Source organism: Indicator indicator, chromosome 26 (assembly GCF_027791375.1).
Source record: "Indicator indicator isolate 239-I01 chromosome 26, UM_Iind_1.1, whole genome shotgun sequence".
In the NCBI taxonomy this organism is placed as follows: Eukaryota; Metazoa; Chordata; class Aves; order Piciformes; family Indicatoridae; genus Indicator; species Indicator indicator.
The window spans coordinates 8804250-8832064 of NC_072035.1; the positions used below are offsets into that span (position 1 = coordinate 8804250).

At 46.5% G+C, this 27815-nt stretch overlaps 1 protein-coding gene across 1 annotated transcript in view; it reads right to left on the reverse strand.

The window, feature by feature from the left end:
- Positions 1 to 27815, reverse strand: part of KDM2B (lysine demethylase 2B) — a 114423-nt gene that overhangs the window by 1996 nt on the left and 84612 nt on the right. The window contains exons 13-19 of the mRNA XM_054392499.1: positions 14477 to 14701; positions 10733 to 10876; positions 5933 to 6019; positions 5128 to 5388; positions 4106 to 4144; positions 1792 to 2465; positions 180 to 343 (exon numbers count right to left, since the gene is read on the reverse strand). Coding sequence (XP_054248474.1) covers positions 180 to 343; positions 1792 to 2465; positions 4106 to 4144; positions 5128 to 5388; positions 5933 to 6019; positions 10733 to 10876; positions 14477 to 14701 — 1594 coding nt within the window. The remainder of the gene's footprint in view (positions 1 to 179; positions 344 to 1791; positions 2466 to 4105; positions 4145 to 5127; positions 5389 to 5932; positions 6020 to 10732; positions 10877 to 14476; positions 14702 to 27815) is intronic.

Here is a 27815-nt window from a genome sequence, read left to right on the forward strand (position 1 = left end):
ACCCAACACGTGAAACAGTCACAATATAACTCATTTTGGGTCCATTTTAGCCTGCTGATTCATTCCCATGAATCTAACTCCTCTGCTAGGACACCCTGATCCCTGCAGACATTCCTCAGGAATTGCAGCTCAGGCACGAACTGGTTTGCCAAATTCAGTGGTCAAAAGGCATCACTTACCTGGCAGTCTGTTGATAAGCCAACTCAGCTGCTTTTTAGATATATTTGTCCAGCTAAGATCAAGGGTTATAGGCTGTCTCCTAATAATGCCACTAAGCATAAGTGGAGTGATGGATTTACAATGGTTTAAATCTATTTTGGTCCATAATCTTTTGTCACAGCACCTGCCCAAAAAGAAAAAAAAGAAAAGGCAAGAGCACTTAATTTGACACTGGTTTTGATTTCTGCAAGACTTTAAAAAGTGTCATTAAACTGCAGGGAAAACTACAGCATTTAACTGGAAATAGCAAAAATTAGTCCGAGTGATGCTCAGAGAAGCACACCACCACACACCATGGCACCTAGGTCTGGAGTCTCTCCAAATACACAATGCAATAAAGCATGAGGTTATTTCCACAGAATTCCAAATATCAACAATTTCGGATCCCATTTGGCATCATCACAGCACTTGCTAAAATCCACTTTCTAGCCTGAAGACAAGCCACACCCTCTTGCTTACCTTTTGACTATCAAGGCTTGTTTTAAACACCACTGGCCTGATTTCACCTGTGTTTTCCTTACTTTAAACCAGTGGATTTTGTAAAACACATCCCTTCCCCTGTTCTGTGTGTCTGTATTGTTTTAATCAGTATGGCTTTTATGGTTTTATGCCCTTTATGGTTCCCTAAGGGCAACAAGAAGCCCTAACAAGTGCACAAGGTTCTGCATTTTCTTTTTTTTTTTTTTCCCTGCACTTGAGTGGAAAAGGCATTTACCAGCTTTCAGTGACACCAACAAGCCCACAAAGGAGACACGCCCCACACATCTTCTTGCACCAAATTCTCAACCACCCTATCATTCACATACTTTGTTACTACTGCACCAGAATGGAGGCTCAGTTACCCTTGGCCCACCTCTGTGCTCATCACAGTTGGATCTGAGGTGACAGCCAGCAGGAGACTTCACAGTGAGATCAGTGGAACAGGTAAGTATGCCCACTAATGTCTCCTGCTGCGATACAGCCACCAACCATGTCAGTGCTCACGCCCTGGCACCCCAAGCACTGAACAGACATGCTGCGAGCAAACAGTTAATGAAGGATCCTTCCATCAGCTCTACTGGCACAGAACATAGCCAACAGGATGTCTCTCCATGTCCCCTCTGCAGGGAACAATCAGCATGGACCTTTTGAGCACAGCCAGGGCAGATCTTCAGTATATCTCAATAGATATTTAATAGCTGAGCTGAACAAACAAGTGCATCAGCAGTCAGGAAGTCCTGGGGCAGAATGACACTAAGACTGAGCATGACCTAGACTGGCTGTTCCAGCAGGCAAGAACATCGTGGTGTCTAACTACAGAACAGGCTGCTCTGGGTGCTACAGCCCCGGCAGGCTGACGCCAAGGCTCACACACACACACACAGTTCCCATCAGAAATGCTGGGAACTGCTGTTCTTGAGAAAGCAGAAGATGCTACTTATCCAAACACTGCTGGTCACACCCTCTCCGTGGGCTCAACAAAAGCTTCGGTGACAACCTCTTCTAGGAGGTATTAGTGCCTACATCAACCACTTCCCTTCCAAGTCCATCCCACTACACATTAGACCCGGCTCAGCCTCCCGCCCTCCTTACCATCTGTTCCAGGTCTTGCAAACTCTCATACAGATGCACAAGTCCCTATGACTGAGGTAGCTAAAGACAGCCATCCAGACTTCCCTCTGCATCACGTGGGCTGCCCCGTCATCCAGGGGGAGCGAGTCCGGAGGGGGGCTGATGGGAGGTGGCCGGATGACGTGCCGCTCCATCTGAATGCATTTGGGAGGAGACAGTGAGGGCGGCGGCCGGGCGATTCCCCGCGGGGTGCTTCGCAGGCTGGGGATGAGCTGGTGCCTCAGCTCCCGGGGAGTCCCGTTCAACCCTTTACTGAACCTATGGAGTCTCTCGCTGTTGTTCAAAGCTCGCTTGGGTTCCTCGTTCTCACTCTCAGGTTCAGATTTGATGGGTTGGTGATTCTCATTGGCAAGGCTATTCTCGGTTTTTTGGATCTCCTGGTTAAGCTCCTTGCTGAGCTCCTTGCTCAGTTCTTTATTGGGAAGCCGCCTTTTCCTCCTCATCTTGAACTTCTTCTTGTCCCTGGGCTCGGCACCCTCCGTGCTGGGACCTGCAGTGGGCGAGCTGGACCGTGACTGGTCACTATCCTTGGACCTGGGGGGTGCTTCTGGCAGGTCATCATCTGGCTCCTGTTTCAGGCGCCGCAGGGGTTTGATCATGGCAGTTCGGTCATCTGGAGCCTTCCACGATCGCCGCTGAAAAGGAAGAGACAAGGGCTGACTATTGCAGCAAGAACACACTCAGCAATACTTCACATGCTGATGCTCCACTCAGGCAGCCCTGCCCGGGGGGGCTGGGCTGCCTGCCAGCGCTGGGCCCCACCCATCCCAGCACAAGGGTACATTCATCGGCCAAAGGTATCAAGTTCAAGTGCCATCATGGATGAGGAGTCCAGCTACCAGCTCCCTGGACTCCGAGAGAGTGATAAATGCATTTAGTCACCATGCAGAACCCTGTGGATTTCAGGGCCTTACTCACTACACAGCGGACAGTTTCTATTCAGGAGATGAGCAGCACTCCATAGACAGCTTTTTCCCAACAGGCCAGAAGAAACCAGGCTTGGGCCACTCTGACTGGGTAAAGCACCCACCAGGAGCATTGCTGACATGCGTGCATGCCCAGTGGCCAAAACACCAACGTCTGAGGCCTCCTGGATTGCACTCCCTGACTTGCACTGCAGCTGTGCTGCCCTGGGCCTTACTGCTGGACACTCACAGCCTTGTTTCTTTAAGCTTTATCTTCCCCTTTACACCTCTAAACTCTCTTGTCTTCTCAAGCTTCCCTCACCTCTGGTGCCTACAGAGCTGGGACGTAACTGACAAGCTTGACACACTGCTAGCCTGACAAGACCTCATGCTGACACCATCTCCAACACAATGCAGGCTACCAGGAGTTAGCTGGCACCTTCCTCCCTGCCCCAGCTGCTGATCCCAATAGCAAACTGCACTTCACTTGCTCGTGTTCATCAAACTTCTCTTTGATGCACACCAGACAGAAGTGTGAGAGACCTACAAACTAAGACCAGGGAAGGCTTCAAGTCTAATCTGATCACTACAAGCAAGAGGGAAGACACCAAATGTTAAAAAAAAAAAAAAAACTCTAGTAAGAATAGACCTGGACTGGCAAGCAAGAGTGAACTGCTGTGAACATACTTGTTACATCACAAGGTTTGTGCTTGCACAACAAACTAATTGGATCAAGTCAGTGGATGTGTTCCCATGCTTCAGACTGTGGCACACAGCAGAGAAAGCTGATCACCCTGTCTTTAAATTAACATATTATAAAGGGAGAGGTCACAGTAAGTTAATGACAGGTTAGAATAAAAAAATTACAACATCAGACTACTCGTAGCTTGCACCATCCTTCACATGGAGTGCTTAAAGGTGTCAGACTTGTTATCATGCCAGACTGTGAGAGGGGATTAGCACCCATCTGCCAGGTCACCCTTAGGAGTGTCAGTGGGGACTCCAGGGATGTGCTGTGGTACAGACCACTGAGGGGCTGTGTGGCAGAGGCCAAGATTCAGCCACATAAGAAGAGCAAAACATGGGTAGAGGAACAGAATTTTATTCCTTGGATCATCAAAACACAGCTTGCTGCTGTATTTTAATGTGGGACACCAGAAAACATCAAACCAGACACTGCTGCTAAACTATCCTGGAATGTCAAGCTTCCACGAGAGAGATTCTGTAATTTCAGGATGTAAATGGGATAATAAAAACACCTGCAGTGACACAAGGACATGACTGATAGAGAAACTGGCTCACCGTTCAGCTCACATGAGGAGAAGGGATTAAAAGGGATTGAGAACACATCTATTAAAAAGGCAAAGTACCTTCTTCCTGAAGAGTTTGTCTTCTTTTCCAAGTTTTAGCTGTTGGAAGAAAGAAAAGTAAAAACCCCAAAACAGGACACTTGTTGTGCTGTCTGATGAAGGTTTGGTGGTGATGCACAGTGCTTTCCTCACACACTGTGGGGCTTATATGGAACAGTTCAAGCTATCCACCAACACTGCAGCGAGTCCAGAGGGATGGGAAAGGAAAGCATGGCCAGAAAGCAGATAGGCATAAACTGGTACAAGGAATTCTGCTCTCTCACTCCACCAAAGCAACCCCAATCCCTACATTTACCATACTCCAGTGTTCCCATTGTCAAGCCTCGCAGGGCAGGCTTCCTGCCACTCCTCATCAGCTACACATGCAATACAAAACCAGTCACTGAATCTGGCTTTGAAGCCCTCAGTCCTCATGAGACACATTAAATCCGAGTCCTCATTTCTACCTCTGAAAACCAGCGTTTCTGTACACCCCAAGAACCATATTTTGCAATCCACATGACAATTCAGAGTGTCCCTGCCTGGCCCCAAAGCTCTGACTGCCAGATTCAAAGAAAAGCTGTCTATGTCACTGTTGTGAGCAGCTCCTCCTCTCTGCAGGCTACAGAAGGTGTCACTTCTAAAGGTCACTCTGATGGGTTTTGTGTGTTGTAGATCCCTGAACAGCCTCAAATCCAGCCGCCATGCGCCACCAGGTGGAGAGAGGAAAAACTGTCCATTAAAAATTCATTTTCATCTTATTCCTAAACAAGCATCTTGTAAAGACTTTTCACTTAAAGAGGGTTTTCCAGTATTTTGAACAAAACAGCCACAGTGTTTTCATCCTCTGAACATCAACCCAAGTGTCACTGCTCAAACTACTGTCCAGTTAGACTAGCAGTTTGCAGAAAGGAAGGTAAAACATCTCAACTTCTTTTGTAGTAATCTGTGATTTCAATATGAGCTACAAGCCAGAAGGCAAGAGACCATCCCCAGCCAGCCCATGCACATCTGTGTAAGCACACAAGAGAGGTTTACCATACCCGCTTTCTCATGGTGGGTTCTGGGGGTTTCTCGAATTTCCTTTTCCTCCACAGATGCACTTCATCTGATTTTCTCCTCAGTATTGAGTCAACTGGAGTCTTTTTGGAATGTTCTTCTGACTTCCTCCTGGGAGTTTCCTCACAATCTCCTTTCCTTTTTGCAGCATCTGTTACTTCCTTGTTGTCTCTGTTCATTTTCTGTTCTTTCAGCAGCGAGCCCGGAAGATTTGATGCGTATTTGAATCCTGGTCCGCGCTTTTGCTTGTAAGCCAAAGAGACACAAAACACAAACAAACTTTATATCTTACCCCTTTTTCAGCTCTTTGTCTAAGTTGCATCCAGCATTGGTGGGTTAATGATCACTTTGTGGCAGGCAAAATGATTAGCAGTTTCAACCTTCATAAAGCTTTTTTTTTAAACTATGGCCTCGCAAGCGTCTGTCTCAGTTTGCAAAGCAAGAATGTTTCACCAATTCCAGCAAACACTTCAGGTTATGCAAAACTGCTTCTGGATTTATTTAATTTTTAATTTTGTTTCAAGAAGTATTTTCATTTTGGAAATTAACATGCATCAATGCACAGAACTAACCTAAATATGCCCCAGGTTCTGGGTGAAGTGTTGGTACAAGGAACAAGAATACAACAGTTATTAAAGAACAGGAAGCCATCAGCTTATTTCCTTCAACTCAATTGAATTAAGCACAAAAATCAAAAGCTGGTATTGGGCAAAATTGTATCTACAAGCCAGAGGGAATGCCAGAGATTTTGTATCTCATTCCAGCACCACTTATTCCCAGTAAACTCACTTTTCCAGTTTTCCCTGCATGGTTGCACTTTGGACACTCCCAGCAGTTTGGCAGCTCATCATTCACCACACCATCTGATTCCTTCACCTAGTGAGAGAAGCACAGCTCAGTCCACAACATGCTGCAAAAAGCCACACAAAGCTCCAGGTTGATCATTCAGGGGCATTTTGCACAGCCCAGTTTTCTCTGACCAACTGCTGCCCTCCCAAGGGCTGCAGAAAAGAGAGGCAGAGCACCGCAGGTGCTGCACCGTCCTGCTGGTGCTGCTGAGCAAGCCCTAGGACCTACACAACTCCCCCACTGACGATATCACCAGAGGAGGAAAGCCTGCTGGCCAAATTGGTATCTGACAAAGGGTTCAGGGTCTGGGCTTTTTGTGAAGGTCAGCCACCATTCCAATTAACACAGGGCACGTTCTGCTCTTGCAAAAAACCAAACCAACAAAACCCACCCCAACAACCCAAACCAAAACACCCCAAATCCACAACCGTGATCACGCCATGTCCAAATGTCCTCCCACACCACTTACATGCAAAGCCCAGTCCCACCCTCCTCCAGAGCACAGCACAGTCCAATCTTTTAACAGGACAGGATTTTTCCCATACATTAATACTGTTCGGCATTTTTAGAAGCCAAGCACCCTGCACTGTAATCAAGTGTTGCTTAAAATATTTTTCTTTATGGATCAGAACTAGCAGTCCCATGCCTCCAGTCCTCAAGCGCATGTGCCAATGAAAATGGTGGCTGCCAAGTCAGCTGAGAACAGGCACTCTTATTCAGAAGCCTGGACACATAAAGGCATTTTTAAGCTTTCTCACACCCACAGTTACCCAGCTAGTCCAGAGAAATGCTTACTATTCCTTCACTTCACTGCCTCTCAGACTGTGACATTGTGCTTTTGGAAAGAGAAGCTGCACACTCGGTGTGGTTACACTGCAGTAGCAGGACAGCCCTGCCCTGTGCAGCTGAGAAGCTGATGGTTTCTGAACTCCCATACAGAAGCTCACACAACTTTCCAAACAGGAGACAGGTGTTTCTGAAAAGACACTTTTGTGAATGGAACTGAGGATGAGAAGTAGAGCTATGCTAAGAATGCCCTCCACACACATACACACGCACTCTCTGATGGCACATTCACATCTAAGGGCTGTTATATATTCAGAAAAAAGCCTTGTGGGGGGAAGAAGAAACAGAAAAGACTAATTCATTACTATTGGAGACAACAAAAACATGCTGCTGTCAAGACAAATAGCTGGGCTGGCACCAGCAGCACAGTAGCAGGAGACTGCTGCTGAAACAGGCAGGGGCAGAGATCTGCAGAGTTTTCATGTTTCTGAAGTGTTTCCTCCTCTCCTCCCAGCTCAGTGAAAAGGCACCAGCTGTGCTGGAGCAAGCCCTTTGGTTTAGGGGAGGCTGCTTCCTCAGGTTCTCCAGCCAGACAGCAGCCAGTCTAGTTTCACCATCTACCCAGAGTGATGACATGTCAGTCTCTCTCAGCAAGTCTTCTGGAGTTAATAAATGAGTAAATGAAGTGGGCAGAATTTAAATACTTGTTTTATCACAACTGCATGCCTTTGAACTTTCTTTCCCATGGTAGGTGCAAGATACTCCAGGAGTTGTTGTATACATCTCTGCCTCAGGGGAACAATTCCTGGCCCAGGCCCAAGTTGGGAACAAGTTATTTCCCTCACTGAATATAGAGCTAGTGAAAGGGAAGCACTATGGCTCTGTCCTTCCAGTGAAGTTTAAGGAACCGAAAACATGTGAAGAACTGTAAAGCAAACTCATTAGACACACATAAACCTGGCACCAAATCATCCCAAGCCTTTTGGGCTTGGTGGGAGCCAGTTCTGAGAGTTTGTTACAATCTGCAGGTGGGTGGCCAAGCTACAGCATGAAGCATCTTCAGACACCAACCTGCAGCACAAGGTCAGCAATTCAGAAGGTCTAAACTGCAAACCACACTACTGTGAAGTCTTCTTGCTGGGGAATATGGAGCCCCTAGGATGCTGATCTGACATGGCTGAGTGACAGCCATGCATTCTGGCAGTGGCAAGGCTGAAGTGACACAGACAACGAGACACACCAGGGCTGAAGCCACAGGCATCAGTGCAGCTGTGCTGGGAAAAGGCATCGTATTCCTGCTCTTCTGACAAAGCACTTAAACATTCATCTTTTCCAACATTATCATTATATCCACCGAAGATGAGAAAGAATAGGCTCCTCCTGGGGAAAACAAACCCCTTCTCCTTAAGGAGGCAGCATCAGACACTGCACCCACACATGCTAACCAGCATCACCAGCAATTTGAGACGTAGGAAGAAAAATTAATCACTGTTGGTGCAACTCAAACACTCTGTAACAACAAAAGACAATATAACATCCCTACCAAAATCTCACTAGCTCCCTCTGGAAGCAATACTGCACTTGCAAAACACTCACCAAAATCCATCTCAGAAGAAACTGTTCAGCAAAAAGAGCATTTGTGTTGGCACTGTATTTTCAGGGAAAGAAGTGTGTCAGAAACCTCCCATGACGCTTCTCAGTGTATGGAACACCCTAGCTGTCCTCAGCACAGTACAAACACAAACACCTACCTCTGGCATCCAGGGCTCCTCCAATATGAGGCACCCACAGAAACCCTTCAAAGCTCCAAGTGTATCGGAGCACAAATGCACCTGAGCTACCCTTAATCTTCTCAAAGCTTCCCTAATGCTGTTTTTTCATAGAGAAAACCCACCACAAACAGGTACAGCCAAATAAGGAAGCTGCAGGAGGATGGACTTCCAACCATGAACAACCTGCCCTTGAGTACAAATTAGCCACTGCACATGCCAAACCACTCCACAAACTTTGGAGATGTGTCCTGGAGGAAATTCACTCCACATGGGAATAAGCCTTCCCTTCAGTGATCCAGTTTATTCCAGTCTCTTAAAACTACTGGACATTTAATTGGGGGTGACTGGCAGTTCACAGGTACTGCTGCCTATCCACCCAGGATGACAGGAAGGAACTTCCTCTTGCTGGACAGCCGAAGAAGCTGTCCTGGGGCTGCATCTGCATTCAAAGATGGTTCCCACATTATGGGCTTCATCCTCTGTGCTTAAGCCCACGTCAAGGGCTTGAGCAACAAGTAAACACAACAACTAGAGTTTGGTCTTGCAGAAAATCATGGAATCTGGGAATAAAATGCAAGGAGGGATCCAAGGAAGAGGTTCCATTTTTCTTTGCTGTTCCCCTGTGCAGAATCTCATCTCGCCTTCCAAGGCGATTCTGAAATTCTACCAGTGCCCTTTTGTCTCAGTCAATAAACAGTACCAGTTTCCCCACCATTTCAGCTCAACAGAAGCATTGAGGAATTCAAACACAAGACACATAAGACACACTGTAAATCTCCCACTGCTTCATTTCCACAAATACCCAAAGCAACACTGCTCCTCGTTACCAAAACAGCACTCAGAACACCACACATGCATAGAAGAACAAAAAGCACTCGCCTGATTTCACAGATCTGACCCACATCCTGTGCAACCAGTCCCAAATGTGGTATGGGGAGAGGAAACCATACTCAAACTGTCATTAGACACCAATAGTGTCCTTTGGACTCAGCCATGAAGTGTCACTGACACTGGAAAGCAAGAGATGGGGGAGCACAGGGCACTTTCAGGAAGGACAGGAACAGCAAAGCAGCAGCTACAAGCCAAAACTGAGGTACATCTGAGAAACGAGCTCTTCCCCTTGCTTCATCAGCCCCCAAAGCCCTGTTTTAAGCTGAGTCAGGCAAGCAAAGCTCCCTTTCAGAGCCATCTGTGGCAGGAGCTGTGAGCACCAGTTTCATGAATCAGGGAGACAGCCACAATTCTGGTTTGCCAGCTCCCTGCTTTCTGCTCTAATAAGTGACACACAGAGAGCTCGCTGTTGTACTGTGTACAGCACAAAAATAAAAGGCCAGGAGAGCATCACCCCGGGCCTGCATAAGAAACATACCTCTCTTACAGAGATTCCAGAAGGGTCAAAAGCTGCTTTCTGGGGCATGGTGTGTCAGAGTACATTCGCTTGGGCAAATCATTTTTATCGTATACAAATCAGCAACAGGAAATGGCTGATCAGCTGAAACAAACTAGCTCTGGAGAAAGGAGCCTTCTAAATGCTAACGCTCAAAAGATATGCCCAAAATGACACTTTTGTTACCAGCAAAGGATGTAGCTGCTCACAGGACTTGAGTCAGCCAAGGGTGAGCGGCTCCAGGAGCCCAAAAATCACTGTTTGCTCTCTAGAGCTGGAGTCTTCCTATTGCAACATTTGTCCATAATGTCTTTAAAGCCAGCTGCCTGGCACATCTGTGCTTGGACCAACACAAACAGCAAACTACTTGGAGGGGCACATGAAGGGGCCACTGATACTGGGATTGTGACTATCTCATCCAAAGGTACAGGCAGATTTCCCTGCCTTCTTCAGCCGCCTGCCCCAACTGAAACTCCTCACTTCCTTGAATAAGAAGCCAAAGAAGAAAGAAAAACAAAATGAAAACCTCAGAAGCCACCCTAGAAGACATTTGCATGTCCAAATTTTGGAGGCTGTTCAAAGCAAGAGTCTCTGCTTACACCAAAGAAGCCTGCGTGCCAGTCAGGTCTGCACGTGCCATGGCTGTCACTCTGCCTCACACAAACAACTCCTTGCTCACTTAGGTTTCCAAAGATAAAAACGTGAAGGCTCTCAAATTTCTGTGCACTACTTGGACCTTAAGGTGATAACTCATCCACTTGTTGTTTCCAATGTGTATCACATCCTTGTACTCACCTTAAGGCATCCTGGGTGTATGATTTCATTACAAATGGAGCATTCCATTAGCATGAGATTAAACTTGCTCTCCTCCTCTTCCACGGTGTCTTCTTTCCCAGCTTCTCCACACACCAGACACACAGCAGTATGAGGCAACACTGGCTGTTTATACAAATCAGAAAGAAGTCTCGGTCAGGACACAGAAGACACATGGAACAGAAGAACTCAGTGTGTTTACAGTATCCTCATTTCAAAGAGGAGATAAATCAGGATTAATTGTGCAAACTTCTGAAGGCTCCAGCCCAGCAGAGCAACAAAGGCAAGAAAAACTGGTAACCATCAGGGCTGGGCATCCAGACCAAGCATCACAGGACAAGTGTCATGGAATCAAAGTGCCTTTCCTGGAGCAACACAGATTCATGTGGCATCCCAGGGATGGAAGAAAATGCTTTTTTCATGGGTCCCCTGAGTCTGTGAGTTGACACAAACATTGGCATGCAAGTCACTTCACTAGTGTCCAATGGGAGGGGAAAGCAGCAACCTAGAACATCACTACTCACATCTATTAAGGCTCACAATGTGACTAGCAACTTGGCAGCTCCCCTATATAACAAGCAGGGCAGACAGATGTTGTGGGACACAATAGAGGTCTCACAGCAAGCCCACAACAGAACCAAAAACAGACTTTTTCCTGACTGACAGTCCATTATCTTAGGGCCCTGCTCCCAACCTGAGCATTGCAAAATCACTTAAAAGGAGAATTCTTCTACAAGTGTCACAAGTGAGTAGTACAGATTTGTCTTTTGCTGAGGGAGAAAGAGAACTGCAGCATCTCACATGTCTGTCACCCATGTCAAAGTACTGAATGCCAGTCTAATTAAAAAGCCACCTTTGTGCTAATGAGTAACAAACTTCTGGGTTGAGGCAATACATTATTACATTACAAGAAAGAAAAGCAAGATCCTCCTAAGAAGTTGGCTGTAAGGTCAAATGCAATCTATTAGGTTGCAAGTCTTTAACTATTAAGCAGCCATAGGCAAAGATGTGTTTTTTCCATTGGCAAGGATCTCTCGTAGATGTAGTGAATAAAATCCTTAAATGTGTACTTGTACACCACATCAAATCTATGCAGCAACACTGCATCCTTTGGCAGGTTCCACACAGGAAAAACCTAGCTGGAGTTAAGTCATTACAGAGTAGTGCGTTGCCCCTCACTAATATCTGATGCAGTACCTACACCAACAATTCCCTGATTTCTCATGCCACTACTTACCCACACTTCATTTTAAAAGCATTTTGCAAATGTCATTTAACTCCCACCCATTCTCCAAGCACAAAAGAGGAACATCCAGGGTCCCACTCCACCAGCAAGTAAACCAGAAAAAAACGAAGATGTTCAGGGTCATAAAAGCCCTGTCCACTTGTTCTGTCTCATCTGCTACACAACAAGTATTTATACCTCCCCACAAGAACAACCAACCTCAGGAGCAGAATGATTTTTCTTGTTGGGAACAAATGTGTCTGGGGAATCTTCTCTGTGCTGCAACAAGCTCTGTCCCACTGATGGGCTGGAACTGAAGCCAGCCACTACTTGTCCTCCCAGCAGAGCCCCGCACTCCCTTCAGACATACTCAAAGCAGCATGAAGTGTCCCAGGCCCTTCTGTTTGATTGAACTAGTGATGCAGAGGAGTTTCCCATTCTCTGATCAGCAGTACAGGCTCTCTTAAGGCTTCTGAGTTTAATGAAAGGCAGTGTCTAGTTAATATTGTCAATGTTATTAACTAGAGGAAAGCACAATCCCAGAACTGTAGGGATCATTACTTCCACAGAGCCTTGCTTTGGTGTTTTGAGGATAGGGTTTTTGCTGGAAGCTGTTGATAGGTACGACAATATATTACTGCTGCAATTGTTAGAGAACATAATGAACAAGAGTAAAGACAGTAGGATTACTAACAGAAATGTAAAGCACCCTTAAAAGTTGCAACAGTTCAACTTGCTCATTTTCCATGCTTTTGTTGTTCTAAGGAAGTCTTTAATATTCCCCCTGCTATTTACATCAACAAGAACCTGCAAAGGACTGAGATGCTGCTGCCTTGAACGAATGGAAAGATAGGACAAGGAAATGTAGTACTTCAGCTACCAAGTCCTGTGCTCTAACCACACAGCTTCTGGATATAAAGCTGCAGGTACCAAGAAGAAAAATACTTCTTCATTAGAAGATGACTACAATCAGCCAGAAAGCCCAGTTCATCTCCAGAAGACTCACTGTGCTATCACGAGTCAAACAGCTTAGTATGAACACTTCCTTCATCAGTCAGGACAAGAAAGCACACTGCAGCCCTAATTTAATCCCTCCACTAAAAAGGCAGCACAATTTCACTATTTCTTCCCCCTAGAGAATAATAAATTCTTCATCCATGCTGTTCAATTCATGCCACACTCCAGGAAATCAAGTGTTCAAAGAAAAGATACTTGAGCTGCAAAAGCACTCTGTGGAAAGGTAGATATTCTATGTACTTTACTGAAAGACCCAGCAGAGCTGAATCCAATCCTCTATGTCAAGAACAGTGCATGGCTTAGAACAAAACGTGGAGTGAGCTTCCAGGAGCAACTACTGGAAACCTTAAGTGCTTATCAGTTTTTCATCAGTGTGAGAACAAGTAATTTAATGCCTCCACTTCAATTTCCCCATCAGAATTAAAGGAAAACAAAACAAAACCCCAAACAAAAACAACCCAAGTGAAAGCAACTGTAACAAAAGTTAACAGAGAAATGAGCATAGATAGAGTGATATTTCAGTTATGAATAAACAGCATTCCTTAAGAAAACCAGCAAAAGCCCAAACCCTTACCAACAGCATAAACAAGACCTTCCAAAGAATTAAGATAAAAACTGAAGCTGATTTCTGTCCTTGAATGGGAGCACTGCAGACATGAGGCCTAAGGAGAAGCTCTACAACAGTCAGTATGAGAGCAGTGGATTCAAAAACTGCTTAGACAACTTAATGGATTAAACTGTCAATATTTGTTAAATACAAAGCTACTTTTGACTCAAGAAGCTTCTAAGCACAGGAACCCAGGAAACAGTCTTTGACTGCCTGCTTGTGTGGTTCTTATGCTCATCCACAGAAACCCATTTTCAGTTCCTGAGGACAAGAAGATCCTCACTTGACGGCTCTTAGGCTCATCTAGATAAGACCCTCTGCTATATACAAACAAATTGAAATTCACATCTCAAGTAGCTTGGGACCTGGGGCCACCAATGCCAAAAACTTGGAGGACTGAAAGATTTCTCTGATTTGCTCAAGTAGTTAAGATTATAAAGATTATTACAAGGTAGCTTTTCTCCGGAATTTCAGAGATCCAAACAAAAGAGGTCTCTTCTCACTTTGAATCAGAACTTCCCACTCTTACTGTTCTTCCCCAAATCCCAAACTATCAGTTGAATGCCAATTTCCAGTATACTGATAATCTCCGCTTCTGTATTACTGATAGTCTTCACTTCCGTATTACTGATAATCCCCGCTTCTGTGTTATTGAGAATGACAACTGTACTGTTACGTTTTAGTAGAATTCTGGTTTAAGACTTGGGGAAGATGAAAAGTGGAGGAAAGAAGGGATCTGAACTGAGGGCAGGGATTGCACTGCTTCGTCTGATGCACTTGAGACTACTCAGGGTGGAGTTCTCAGTTCCACAGCTTGTCACCGGGAGCCAGAGCTACAGGAAAAATGTCCGACAAGCTGCAGATCAGGTACACTTACTGCGATACACTGCCTCATGATGCAGGACTGTTTCATCCTGCCCGGTCCCCCAAACTTCTTCATGTCTTTGCAGAAGTGACACTCGCCGCACTCTGTCCGCAGGCAGGCCTCGCACTTGCGGCATCGCGTCCTCCTCCGGCGGGCCCCCGCAGTTGTCCGATTAGCCGCGAGCTTCACCGCAGAAGCAGTGCCCAGCTTCCCTTTGGGCCGTCCAACTGCCCTGTTCTGAAAGAGCCAGACACACCAGGTTAATCCCACATCCCATCAAACCACCCAGCCCCCTCCGACAGCAGCAGTGACATGTTCAATGTAAACCTGACTGCATTATAAGCAGATGGGCAATGCTCAGCAGATGAAAATGACCACTCATAGTGAAAGGAACCCTCTTACCTGGTCAAAAAAAGATGCACTGTAAAAAGACAAAGAAAACAAGGCATAAAGGAAAGATCCTGAACCTACAGCAAGCCCATTTCAACAGAAGGGCAGGGAAAACGGGTTCATGCGTAGCTCAATAAAGGACCAAAGCCCAAGTGATGTGCTTGGCTTAGGTTGAGATGATCTGTGCCACTGCTGAGCTCTGGGTTAGGGAGCTCTTCAGACTGTGCTCAGGTTAAGACAGCCTCTGCTGGAAGCAGAAGAATCCAAAGAAGCAGCAAGAGTCATTTTGAGGTTAGGATAGAGCAGAGAAACACTCAGCAGCAATGGCTCAAGCCACAGCAACCTCTCCCTAAAAACCAGGAGAGGATGAACCACCGGCAAGCGATAAAGTAGGAAATAAACCACAATTCCAACAAAGCCTTTCCAAAGCAGCTCCCCTCATATCCAATACTAGCAAGCGCTCAAAAATAGAACACTAACTGATGCTGTGCAAAGGCTAAAAAGGGCATCCCAGGTCTAGATTTCAATGACCTTTAAAGACAGAAGCTAAAGGTGCATGAAAAGGTTTTAAATGATTAGGTTAACTGCAAGATATTCACTCTGGGTACCCAAATTTCATGTTCTCATCAGAAACTCCCTGTTACACACAAGAACTTACAGCTCAAGCCAAACACCATCTAATTGTATGGGGCTAATTAGACAAGAATTGGCTTGGCTCATTCTTACCACTGAGAGCTTTCTCCAGAAAGATTATAATAATAGGACAGCAAAGTTCATCTGGTTTAACATTTATACACTTTTTCTACTTTCCGCATATCCCACAAACCAGCCAGTTTCACTTTTTCTTCCTGCTGAACTGTGGGCAATCACCAAGGCTGGCTTTACAAAAGCCATGCTGAATTTCCACCTCAGTTTTTCAGGGAGCAGGTATGGTAACATTCAATTTGGTACTACAAAGCTCCCCCAAGCGTTCTACTATACAACCCTGAAAAAAAGTCACACTGCCAAGTATTTGATGTCCCAGATGACTTAGCAAAGCTCCAGTGACAACTTCATCTCCAAGATGAAGAAGAGTGCTGATATTTTAACAGTCTCCATTCCAGGAACCTCAGTCCTGGGAAAGCAGAGAACCCAGGGGCTAGATCTCTTCACTTTCTCTTCCCACAAAACCTACTATCATAACTGAGGCGAGCCTGTGATAAGGTTACACAGATTTCAGCAAGTCAATTACACTCCTCCAAAGAAGTTTTTATTCTGCTTGCAGGTGGAATCACACTGTGCCATGAGAACACAGACAAGTGTAGCTTCCTTTCTATCCACAACCAGGATTTTAGATCAATTTCAAACACTCTACAGAATAAACATTTACTTTTTAGACCAACTTTGCAGCCTCTCAAGGACAAAGTCAGCTCTGCCCGGACTGGCTTAGAGACAACCTAGATAAGAGATAATTTCCTTCCTCGGCATGAATCACTCCTCCGTTCTCTCTATCAGTCTCCTTCCACTAGCATGAAAAGCAAGACACAAACCGAAGGCTAGACATCAGTGGGAACAAGTCAAACCAAAACACCTACAGCCACCTGGGCAGTTCCCCTCAGCCAACTGCACATGGAAGGTTCTGGGTCTTAATTTGACTCCTTCCCACTAGGTTTGAACACAATTAGGTTTTGTAAGAAGGCATGCAGCAGTTAGGACACCATCAGTGGCCTCTTTAAAATGCAATCTCTTTCAAGGAAAAAATCAAACTCGGTACTTTTCCAGCTGAAAGACAACTCCTGAATCTGCCACAGTAACATGAGCCAAGTCTTAATTCTGAGGACAGCATCACAAGTGCCAGGACACTACAAAGACACAAGCAGTAAAAAGGCATGGCATGAGAATCTGAGAATACTAGAGGAAAAAAAAGACAGGAAGGTGAAGGCACAAAAAAAAAATAGTCTGAAGCCACACTGCACCACACGACTTAGATTTCTTTACAAATCACCACCACACAGCAGACAGCAGAGGTTCAGATCTCTGATCTCCATGTAGGTAGCATTTCTTATCTACCCAGCCCTCTTCACTGCTCGTTAGGAAATTCAAGTAACTGTACTAGCTGGGTTTGTACTAATTTACCAACCCACCAACTCTCAATCCAAGCCACATTTTTCACTTCAGGATGTCACAGCCAGCAAGGCTGGAGAGGCCTTGCAGGAATTCCCACTAGTATCTAGTTTCAAGGGGCTCCAAAGTGGTCGCTTAAACTCCACAGAAGAAAATCTGGCTTGTGGGTTGCTATTCCAGAAAGGGGCTGGGATTCAAGGGGGTAGAAGGAGCCTCCAACATGACTTGGGGTTTATTTAGCACATGGCAGTCAGCCAGATAAATTCCAGGTCGATGTTAGTGAAGAGATGCTGCAGGAGTTACAGCTCAGACTGCAGTTTTACAATGTCCCAGCCCTGGTAGCAAACCTAACTAAAGATTTCCTTCCCAGCTCCTGTCCCCAGTTCTGTACTGCCATTTGCCATCCTCCCCCACACAACTCTGCAGAGCTGTCTTGCAATTAATGAGCAAGAGATGGCAGGATTGCTTACCCTGGGTTTTCCAAAATGGCCAGCAAACAGCAGATCCATGGCCTCAAGCTCAGGACTGGGTAATGCACTAAGCCCTAAACTAGGTTCTGGATCAACGTCTCCCATCTATGTAGCAGATCCTATCATGTCCTCTCCCAACGAGATGAACTGAGATCCTCAAGCAAAGCCTGTGCCTGCTGATTGCAACCTTCAGCAGCCACCTCTGAGAACTGCCAAAAAAAAAAGTTCTAGCAAACTCAGAGACGACTTTCTCTTAAATCTTACAATAAAACCCAGGCAGTTAAGACAGAACCTTCCCGAAATACCATCAACAAGCAAACCCCTATGTTCTCCAGCACCGCCACAGAAACCGTGCCCATACGTCTCTGGCCACAGCAAGAGTCTTCAGAAGAAAGGTAGGAGGACTCTGAAGGGATGACCACCACCCTCCCAAACTCCGAGCAAAGGCTGTGTGAGCAGATACTGAAACACATTAAGGTTAATATCCTGAATACCTACCTCCATTATACCAAAAACCTAGGAAGCCAGTAGACTTGCACTGCCCTCTAGAAAAAGCCATGTTAACAGGACATCCTGCTAGGTTTTTTTTCTTTTATGGGTGTTTTTTCCTCCACTCCAGACTACTGCCTCCAACACACAAGTAATCTACTCCTGCCTCTGAAGCAGAGACCACATGGTTTCTACAGCACCTGGGTGCTGGGAGTAAACCTGAGCCATAATGTAAACCACTATGAACTACAAAGCCATTTACAAATCATTCATTTGGGATCACTCTCCTACACCACAGTGGTGAAGGATGCCTGCTCCTCAGACAGGAAAGGGGACACGTTTGCAAACTGCTTCTCAGAAGTGCTGAACCCCACCAAATTCAAAAGCATTCCAGGTGGACAAAAATTAGGGGACTGGGTGGGGTGGCCATCAGCAATTCAAGTCTCTCAACAGGGCTATATAGATCTGGGAGCAAGCCCAAGTATGACACTTCCAACTCTAATGCTCCCTGGAGGAGTCACTACCCAGAACGTTAGCTTACCTCAGTTATAGACAAAATTTTCACTACCAGCTTACTGGGACCTTAACATACTTCCACGGATGTCATTTCCCTGCTCAGCAGTCACCAAAAAGCCCTCCCCCCCCCATCACCACCCCGAGCACAACTTTTACTAAAACAGAAACACAACTTTGATGTTTACAGCAACAGATTTGTAACCTTTACAGTTGCAAAGAACCACTCAAAAGGTAAATAAAAATACCAAGAGCATCAAGCTTTAGAGACAACCCTTTGAAAGCTGTAAGCTGTTAGATGCATCATTAAGTAGGTGCTGATGTTCCCCAAGGGCTATCCCAACAACAACCAGGCTCTGCTGGAGTTGCCACCAGGGAACCTCCTGTACAAACTCCTCTGCTCTGGCAGAGGGAAGGTAAGTTGACCCTGCCACCGAATCCAGGAGGAAAGAGGTCCTGGTCCTGAAAACAAGATTGACAAAGCCTGCAGCCCAGAAACAAGGTATTCTGCCAGTGGCCTTTACCTGTCATGGGTCTTACTCCACCACTCAGCTTTAGCGACCTGCTTGAACTGCTGCCAGCAGCAGCACTAAACCATTATTCAGACTCAACATCTCAGAAAAATCGAGGACATGCACTGTGCCCTTCTGAAGGCGCAGCATGGGGTCAGAGCAGTGAGACCCTGAAGCACTTCACTCCCTAACCAAGTACCATCTGAACAGCTTCTGTAGCCACTATATAAATCCCTCCAAGACAAGACATCTCAGACACTGCTTCAGGTTGCTGTGCCACATAAATACAGCTTTGCCATTTGCAGGACAGGGGTGATTTCCTTCTGTAACACGTGGACAGGTTCCAATTGTTCTGATTTGCTGTAGTCTGACCAAGTCCACACAACCGTATCTGAACTGGATGAAAGATGAGGACCCAGGACTTCCCTGGTACCAGACTTGCCCTGTGACCCTGGACTGCATCCCCATGTGATTGTTTCAGCATAATTAGAATAGAGAAAATTCATCACCAGTTGTTTCTTTGTAACAACTGATAAAAACTATGGAGGAAAAAAAGTCACACATGTTAACCTACAATTCCTAACTGCTGTCAGCTAAACCACCACCCTAAATGTGCTGTGCCATGGGCTGATACTGTGCACTGGAGAAGCCCACGAGATGCCACAGAAAGGCTTCTGGTCAGTTATTTCCTTGCCTCTTCCCAAAGCTTCAGAGGTGGGCAGAGGCACGTTGTCAATTCAGACAGGGTGGGAATTCTGAAGAACAAGGCCCCTTGCTTGCTGCTGAGGGCCAGTGAGCTGCACTGTCCTCTTCTGCGTGTCCCTCTCCTAGCCTCTTAGGCATGTAGTTTTGGCCTTCCTGCTAGGAACATCAGTCAAACTGACAATTACCAGCAGTGATGTAGACCAGCATCATACATACCGATGCACTGGACTGAGATCTACCAAAGTCATTTTACCGGAGGTCTCTGAAACAGACCCCATCATTAACTCTTCATTAATCCTGAAATAGAGGGACTGGCATCAGACCGCCTGGCAGGCTGACAGCCTGCTTCACACTTGGTCTTGCTCTAAGAGAAGCACAACCAAGTCAAGTTACTCAACATCAAACCCTTGCATCTCTTCAGCAGTAACAGAAACCCCTGTCAAAGAAAAAAAGAACAGGATGAAGTGGGGACAGAATTCAGTGCAGATGAGGAAGAAGCTAGTTTAACACTTGAAAAAAAAAAAAAAAATCACACTGATGCAAATAACACCCTTAAAAGCTGCATTAACTGATGAACACAAGACAACATCACAACAACATCACAAGACAACATGTCTGGCTAAAGCCTATCTGCCCAAAAGTCTACATGCAAACTCCAGGAGAGCTGTTTTCCTCTCCTGGATGCGTATACTTCTGATGGGATGGAGCAGTCCTGCAAAACAAATCCAATGTCTCCCATTAAGCAAGCAGCAAGGAAAGGGAAGGTGCTGGAACATTTTCAAGATCAGCCACCCCCCAAACAGGATTAATCCTCTCCACATAGGCACTGCTACCATCTCCTCCAATTCATACCCACAAACTTTCTTGTCCTCTCCCGCAAAAACCAATGTAACTCTTGGTGACCAATGCCAGGTGACCACAGAGAACTCCATTACTGATCAAACAGATCCAGATCCGTTTCCCACAAGTAAATAGAGAAGTTTATACCTCACAGGTTCATCTGGGATTAGCAACCCTCCAGCAGCCTTTCTGCCAACACAGCTATATTGTTTAGGGTATGATAAACTGGCATGGCAGTGCCAGTGCAAGTGTCCCCATTTACTTTGCTCTGGTGGTGAGGAGGTAGAGTGCGGCCTAGAGGGTGGAATAAGATATATTGGCAAAAACATGTTTTTATAGATAAGCTGCATGCAAAGCAAGAGCTCTTAGAAAGAAAAACACCATTTTGTTGTACAGACTTGGGGTACCTTGTGCAAATTCAACTTTTCTTCTTACCACTGCTTCAGGACAAATTCCCCCAGCCCCTTCCAGGAGCATTCTTTTCAGTCTGTTTACACACTCTAAAGTGAAGTGTCACAGTTAGAAATCAAATTTCTTCCTACACTGAGTGATCCAGCAATACTGATGAGCTGGAGAAGGGTGCTGCCTTTCCCATGGCCAGCAGCACCTGCACATTTCCGACCCCCCCGAGATGACTGCAGCTACCATCAGTGCAGTAAATCCTCCCTGCTCCCCTGCTGGGAACCCTGACAGTCCATTTGCTTCCTTAGTATAGACTTGAAACTCCCACCCAAGACCTGAAGTTGTGTTGTTCAATCACACCTGTAGATCTGAAGCCTTTCATCTCTTACATACCACAGACTATCATGGTACCATGTCATCGATTTGATAGATCCTGTGTAGAAAAATCTAGTCACTACACGTTAATGCAGGCCCATATGAAAACACATTTGGATCCATGTGAGCCATTTCATCACTGGAACGGTTCTGAGCAACAAGAAAACCACTTCACAGGTCTCTGTAGGTCGCAGCATAGCAATTTAGTATCAGACCACAGTCTTGTAAGAGATCCCACAAGAAGGATATCCACTTTGCAGCATTAATTTTGTTTTGAAACTTTAAAGATATAAAAACACTATCAAGCTTCAGGTTTTAGAACAGCTGGAGAATCTCAAAACATAACCAACCAACTTTCCAAATCCATCCAGCAAGAACTAGCACCTCCAGCAGTGATTTCCCAACTGGGACAATGCAGCTGAGACCTTGGGAGAGGTTGTGCTCTCCCAAGAACCACCTCTTTTAGAAAAGCCTACAGTGATCCACCAAGACACACACAGGAAAGGCCTGGCATGGGACAAGGTTCAACCAAAGGAAGAGGGCTGGCAGATTCTAATTACCAGGATCAGGAGCAGAGCAACAAATCGAGCAGTGACACAGACATGCACACTCACACGATCCACAGAATTAAATAAAAGCTTAATAAAGTCACTCAGCCAAGAGCCAGCTTTGGTTCTTGGACTGACACTACAACAGGTCAGTGTAACACATCTACATCCCTTATGGTTTCCCCATCACATCTGCCATGTCTGCAGAGCAACCAAGGCACCCCATCACCACCAGTCCAGACTCCTTTCCAGGCCTGCTTTCTTGGTGCAATTATGAACCAAAACACACTAAAGTTACTAGAAATGAGATGGGGTTTGGAGAATGGACTCAATACCTGGCCTACATAGAAACCTGTCTCTTAAAAGCAAACCATTAGGCTATTTTGAAAGGCAAGACACCTTGAATTCTGAACAAAACAACTAAGTTTATGTTTAAATTGCACACACATGTTTAATTCTATTCCTGGTACATTTTTAATTGCTTGGTTCTTAAGAGAGTTAAATACACAATCTAGAACATATGTTCTGGATTATTTTTCACAGATTACTTCATAAATTTAAAAAGTTTATTCTCCTTCCCCCACAGGAGAAAAGAAACAACAAAGCCCCCTAACGCTTCAGAAAATAAACCCTGGAAGTATTAATAAAAGTTCTTTTTTCATCTCAGTACATATCCTTCTCTTTATTCCACAGCCCTCGTCCCTGGGAATGGAAAGGAGGTTTTGGCCGTAAATCAAACTAAGGCACGGTAGCCAGGCTCAGCATCTGACTCCCTCCTCAAGTCCTGCAGCCCCCTCAGCTATCTAAGGAATCTTATTAGAAAAAAATAATTCTGGAAACGAAAGGGAACACACCCCCTACCCCACTCGCCAAGAGGCACAAATCCCCCGTGAGGAGCGGCGGGGCCCAGGGAGGTACCGAACTCCCAGTGCCCCCCCACGGCGGCCCAGGCCGTGCTTCTGCCCCGGGCCGGCCCCCGGCGGGAGGCTCCCGCGTCCCGCTCGGCTCCGCAGGCAGCGCCGGGGGCCGCGGACACACCCGCAGCGGCGGCAGCACCGGGCTCAGCTCCACGGCGGGCGGCGCTGCCCCGGGCCGGGCTAGGGCCGGGGCCGCTCCCGACCCCACATTGTTCCCCGGCCCCGCTGCCGGCGCGGCTCGGCGAGGCGCTTGCCCGGCCCCGGCCTCCTCCCCTCCCCTCCCTTCCTGCTGCTGCAAACTTCGCCGCCCGCCCCGGACCTGCTCCGGCCCCAGCTCGGGCCCCGGCCCCGGCTCGGGCTCCGGCTCCGAATCGTAGTCCTCCTCGTCGGCGCTCGCAGACATGGCCATGGCTCATGGTGGGCCCAGGCGGAGCCGAGCTGACATGGCTGGAGCGGCGCTGCTGGCGGAGCCCCGCTCCCCGCACACACACACACATGCAGGAGGAGGAGGAAGGGGGGCCGTGCATATTCATGCCAGGCAGCCAGGAAGGGGCTGGCCCTGCCGGCACGGCCAATCGCGGCCCGCTTGCACAAAGCCGGCCTGCGGGGACAGCGGGGACAGCGCGGCCGCTCGGTCCGGGCAGCGCCGGCCGCCCCGCCGCAGCCTTGCCCTGGGGGTGGGTGGGTGGTGATATTGGAAAGGCTCTAACGCCCTACTGGCAATTAGCCCCCTGCTGCTAATTAGCCTCGCGATCTACCGAGGGGGCCGGCGGGGGCGGGCCGATGCTCGGCCTGCCTGGGTGTGGGCTGGGAAGGAGGGAGGGATGCGCGGCGCTGGGATGCGCGGCCGCCCGCCCGCAGGGTGCACGGCGCTGCACGGGCTGGTGGAGACAAAGGAGACGCGCACAGACAGACAGACAGACAGACACACACACCGACATACACCCTCCCTCTGCCGCGCTACCTGCCGGCTCGCCTCCCGCCGCCAGCATCGGGGCGGGAGGAGGGAAACTCCATCCCTTGGGAGGGGGAAGGCACGGAGCAAACTTCAGGATCTCCAGCGATGCCCTGGCCCTGGGAGGAGGTGGGATGAGGTGGGATACAAGGCTCGCAGAACTGCTCAGATCTGGCCTCACGCTCCTCCTGGTGCACGCACCCCCTTTTTCGCATGCTCCTGGAGGACCGTTTCTAGCCCTGTTGACCCACTGCTGGGTTTCTACAATAAAATATCCTCCCTGCAGTATGAAATGTTCCACGTGGGTCAGTCGGGCCCCGATTCTGGACCCAAAGGTCCCAGCAGGGCCAGCACCTGAGCACGGATGCTGCCTTCAGCCCCAAGAGCTTGTAGCTGAGGGTCCAGGCACACAGGCCCTGAGCTGAGCACTGAGAATTCAATGTCCCATTGGGTTTATGGGCCTGCTTTCAGGGGAAATCCCGATTCCATTCAGGTTGTTAGGATTTTGCCTCTAGCTCCTACACCCACGAAACAGAATTAAACATGAGATTAAGTATTTGCATGTGCTGAGCAACCAAGAAGCCATAACGACGCACATCTAATGGTCTTTGCATCAGGATTTTTGCCAAACTTGTTTCAGCTTGGTTCCTGGGTCTGAATTACCACATGGCTCCACAAACACTTCAGGTAGCCCAGGAGAAAAGAGGCAGCAACAGGCAGGAGCTGGCACATGAGCAAGCAGAAAGGCCCCCTTCTTGCCCACTCACCACCCTTGTGACACCACAAGCTACACTAAGGCTGGTTGCTCCTGTTTAGGTAACAAAATACAGCGCAACTTTGAACACACATTTACAGGCTGCTGCTGATAAAGTCAAGCAAATCATGTAATTCTGCACCTTCCTATTTTGAATAACTTAAATATCTATTTCTTGTTTGTACTTCTGTCCCCTTGCCAATTCAAACTCGAATTACAGCTATGTGATGGTATTCTCCCACTCCTGCTCATCCACAATGCCAGCAGAAGATGGGGCTCTCCAGAAGGTGATGGGGTACACTGAGCCTGTCTCAGGTTTCTCTCTTCCCCCATTGTGTTCCTACACAACCGCGAGCAGGAGAGATGAAAGCTGAGGCACGAAAGGCATGTGGCCTAAGGCCTTGGCTTTCAGAATCACAAGGTAATATCAGAATTCACTGTTTTCTGGAGGAGGGGTGGGGGGATGCATGTCTCATGACAGGCCTATAAAGGAGAGCTTTAAACAGCAAAGCAAGGATAACTGACATGATTACAGCCGTGTTTGTGGTTCGACTATGGAGTTGGCCTCCAGCAGAGGCAGGAGAACAGATGACATCCGGAAGGAAGATGCCTGGTCCCACACCTGCCCGCGGGCAAACCAAGTCTCCACTAGCCTGTGCTGATTCCTCCTGAGGCTCTGCATAACCTGGCTCATGCCTGTTTCTCCCTTCAGCCTTTTGGCTCTGTAATCCAGACAGGAGAAAAAAAAAAAAACAAACTTGTGACATCCCCCAAGGACAATCCACCAGTCACACCAGGGCAGAATGACACTCACAGCAAATTAAATCATGACATAGATCCTCCTCCTCTCATCTGCAAGGCATACTAGCACTGTTAGTATTTGCATTAGTCTGTCTGGGCTGCAGCAGGTCACCCCAGTTTAACCCACACCTAATCTCAATTCCACAGCCAGTCCTGCCATGGGACAGCCTGCTCCAGGCTGCTGCTTACAACAGCAACACAACTGACAAATGAGCTCTAAGAGGAGGTCTGGGTAAAGAGTGAAGACACACAGGTGCCAAGATGATCTCAGAATGATTTGCAAAAGCTAGGTAAACATTGCTGAGAGGGCGTTAAACAAATGGGATAGGGTATGATATAAAATAGCATATGGGGAAATCAGTGGGGGGAAAAAACATTGTAAAATAAACTTCTCTGACTAAAATTACTCTCCAAAAGTCTCATCTTATCCAAGAGCACCTAAGTATTCAAAGAAATATTTAACACAGAGAAAGAACTATTAAGAAAGCATTTTCGTACTCTACTCTTTCAGCTTGTCTATACTAGAGAACACTAAATTATGACAAAGAGTGAGGAACCCTTGTGTGAACAGCGTTTATGTTTGACTAGCCTGGTTCAGTTTACATCAGCTCAGGAAACCAAATAAGCAGTCCTGACCTTGGTTGTGCCTGTATTGGCATAACTGTGGCATAACTGTGTCCACACTCCAGCTTTGTGTGATATAATTCAGTAATAAATAACATCCTTAATTGAGCTGCTGAATGAGCCTTAGTGAAAACTGCATGAAAACAGACAGTACCTTCTATTCTGAACTGCTGCTTTGATTGCACCTCACCTGAAGTCATATATAAGTCTCATCAATATCATAATCTTCTCCACAGAAACCAATTATGTTGTCACAAACTGAGACAATAACCTCAAGCAAAGAATAAACAGCAGGAGCAGATGAGTGCCAAAGAACCAGATTTTATTCTCATGCAAATATCCTTAAGTAGTAAAACCAAGATGAGGAGAGGAAGACTAAACCTCTGTGCTGTGCTCACTTGCTCCTGAGCATCTCCTTGTACCAACAGAGCTCAGCTGCTGCTACCAGCACTAAACAGGATCTGTGTTTCCATGTTAGACACTACAGTTTATGAGTCTATGATTCATAAAGTTTTTAATGTGACACAAACACACCTTAGATTTAAATTTCCCCTGAGACTCTTAATGCATTTCTATGCAATATTATATTTAGCTGGTCTTAGAAAAAAATATTTACCTGGAAGCAGTTGGAAAACCAACTTCAAACTGGTTTATATGCCAAATCTTTGGAAAGGGATTTTGTGATCTGAGCTGCTGCTACTTTCTGCAGGCCAGCACATATGTTTTTGAAAAGGAAAGCCACTGAGATGTTTATGAATCACAATTATTGACCTGTATCAGAAATAGAGAGTTACCCAACAGCTTTCTGAGGTTCATTGTTTTGGTAAATGTCCATTTCCATGAAATATCATCTCAACTGTTGGGCCTGGGAAAATTTCATGATGCTTTTCTCAAGAGTTCTAGCCAATATTTCAGTCATATTCTCAGCACTGGCAGTGACAATCTGATAACCTAAATATCCATCTAGCATCTTGATCTTCCTACTTCCTACTTCCTACTATCTATTTTACCTGAACTATGACATGATTAGTCATCAGAGGCACTGAGTATCCACCAATAAACAGTCTGATTGATCAGCCTTACCTCAAAAAAAGTAACTCAAGACAAAGTAATATATTGATCAACCCCTCTATGCAACACCTACTGCCACATGCTTTCCCCATCCAGTATCCAACGCAGGAGAAGCAAAGGCAGCAATGGTTGTACAGATCCCTCCAGAAGGACAGTTACGGACTTTCATAGTGCAGTAGAGGAGCAGTACCCAAACCAATAAAGACCCAGACAGAATAGGCTGATAGTAACTCACTCATTCCATCTCTCTCATATGCCTTCAAAACAAACCCCTCCAAACTCCCTACACTGTCATTTAAAAAATATAACAAATGAGACCACAAAGCAGTGAAACATCAAATTAATCTACCACAGAAGATAGGCAGGCACTCTTCTACAGGAAGAGCCATGGCACAGTTGGATCCACCCACTGGGAAATGAGGGAAATCCTGCCATACTTCCTTCCTCCACAGATCCTTACACCACATAGGTTCATAGAACCACAGAAGCCTAGCATGCTTTGGGTTGGAAGGGACCTTTAAAGGTCACCTAGTCCAATTCCTAGTTTGTGTCTCCAAGAGACATGCTCTGTCAGTAAATGCCAAAGCCAGTGAAATAGGTTCCTAAGGAGCCACAAAGTGACTGCCATGCTGTGGAAGAAGCAGCAAATAGACATGGCTGCTAGCTGAAAGAGTAGATTAACCAGAAAACATAACCTGCTTTCCTCTGTGTGGCTCAGTGCACTCTGACACACAGTGCAGAAGGTTCTAAGACACTCAGTTGGGTACAGCACGTGAGCAGCACCTTTAAATCTAGAGACCAAACTCTAACATTTAAAGGCAAATGGTGAGTAAAGGAAAACCTGAGGTACAGTTTGCCTCATGAGAGCTCAGATGGCACGTG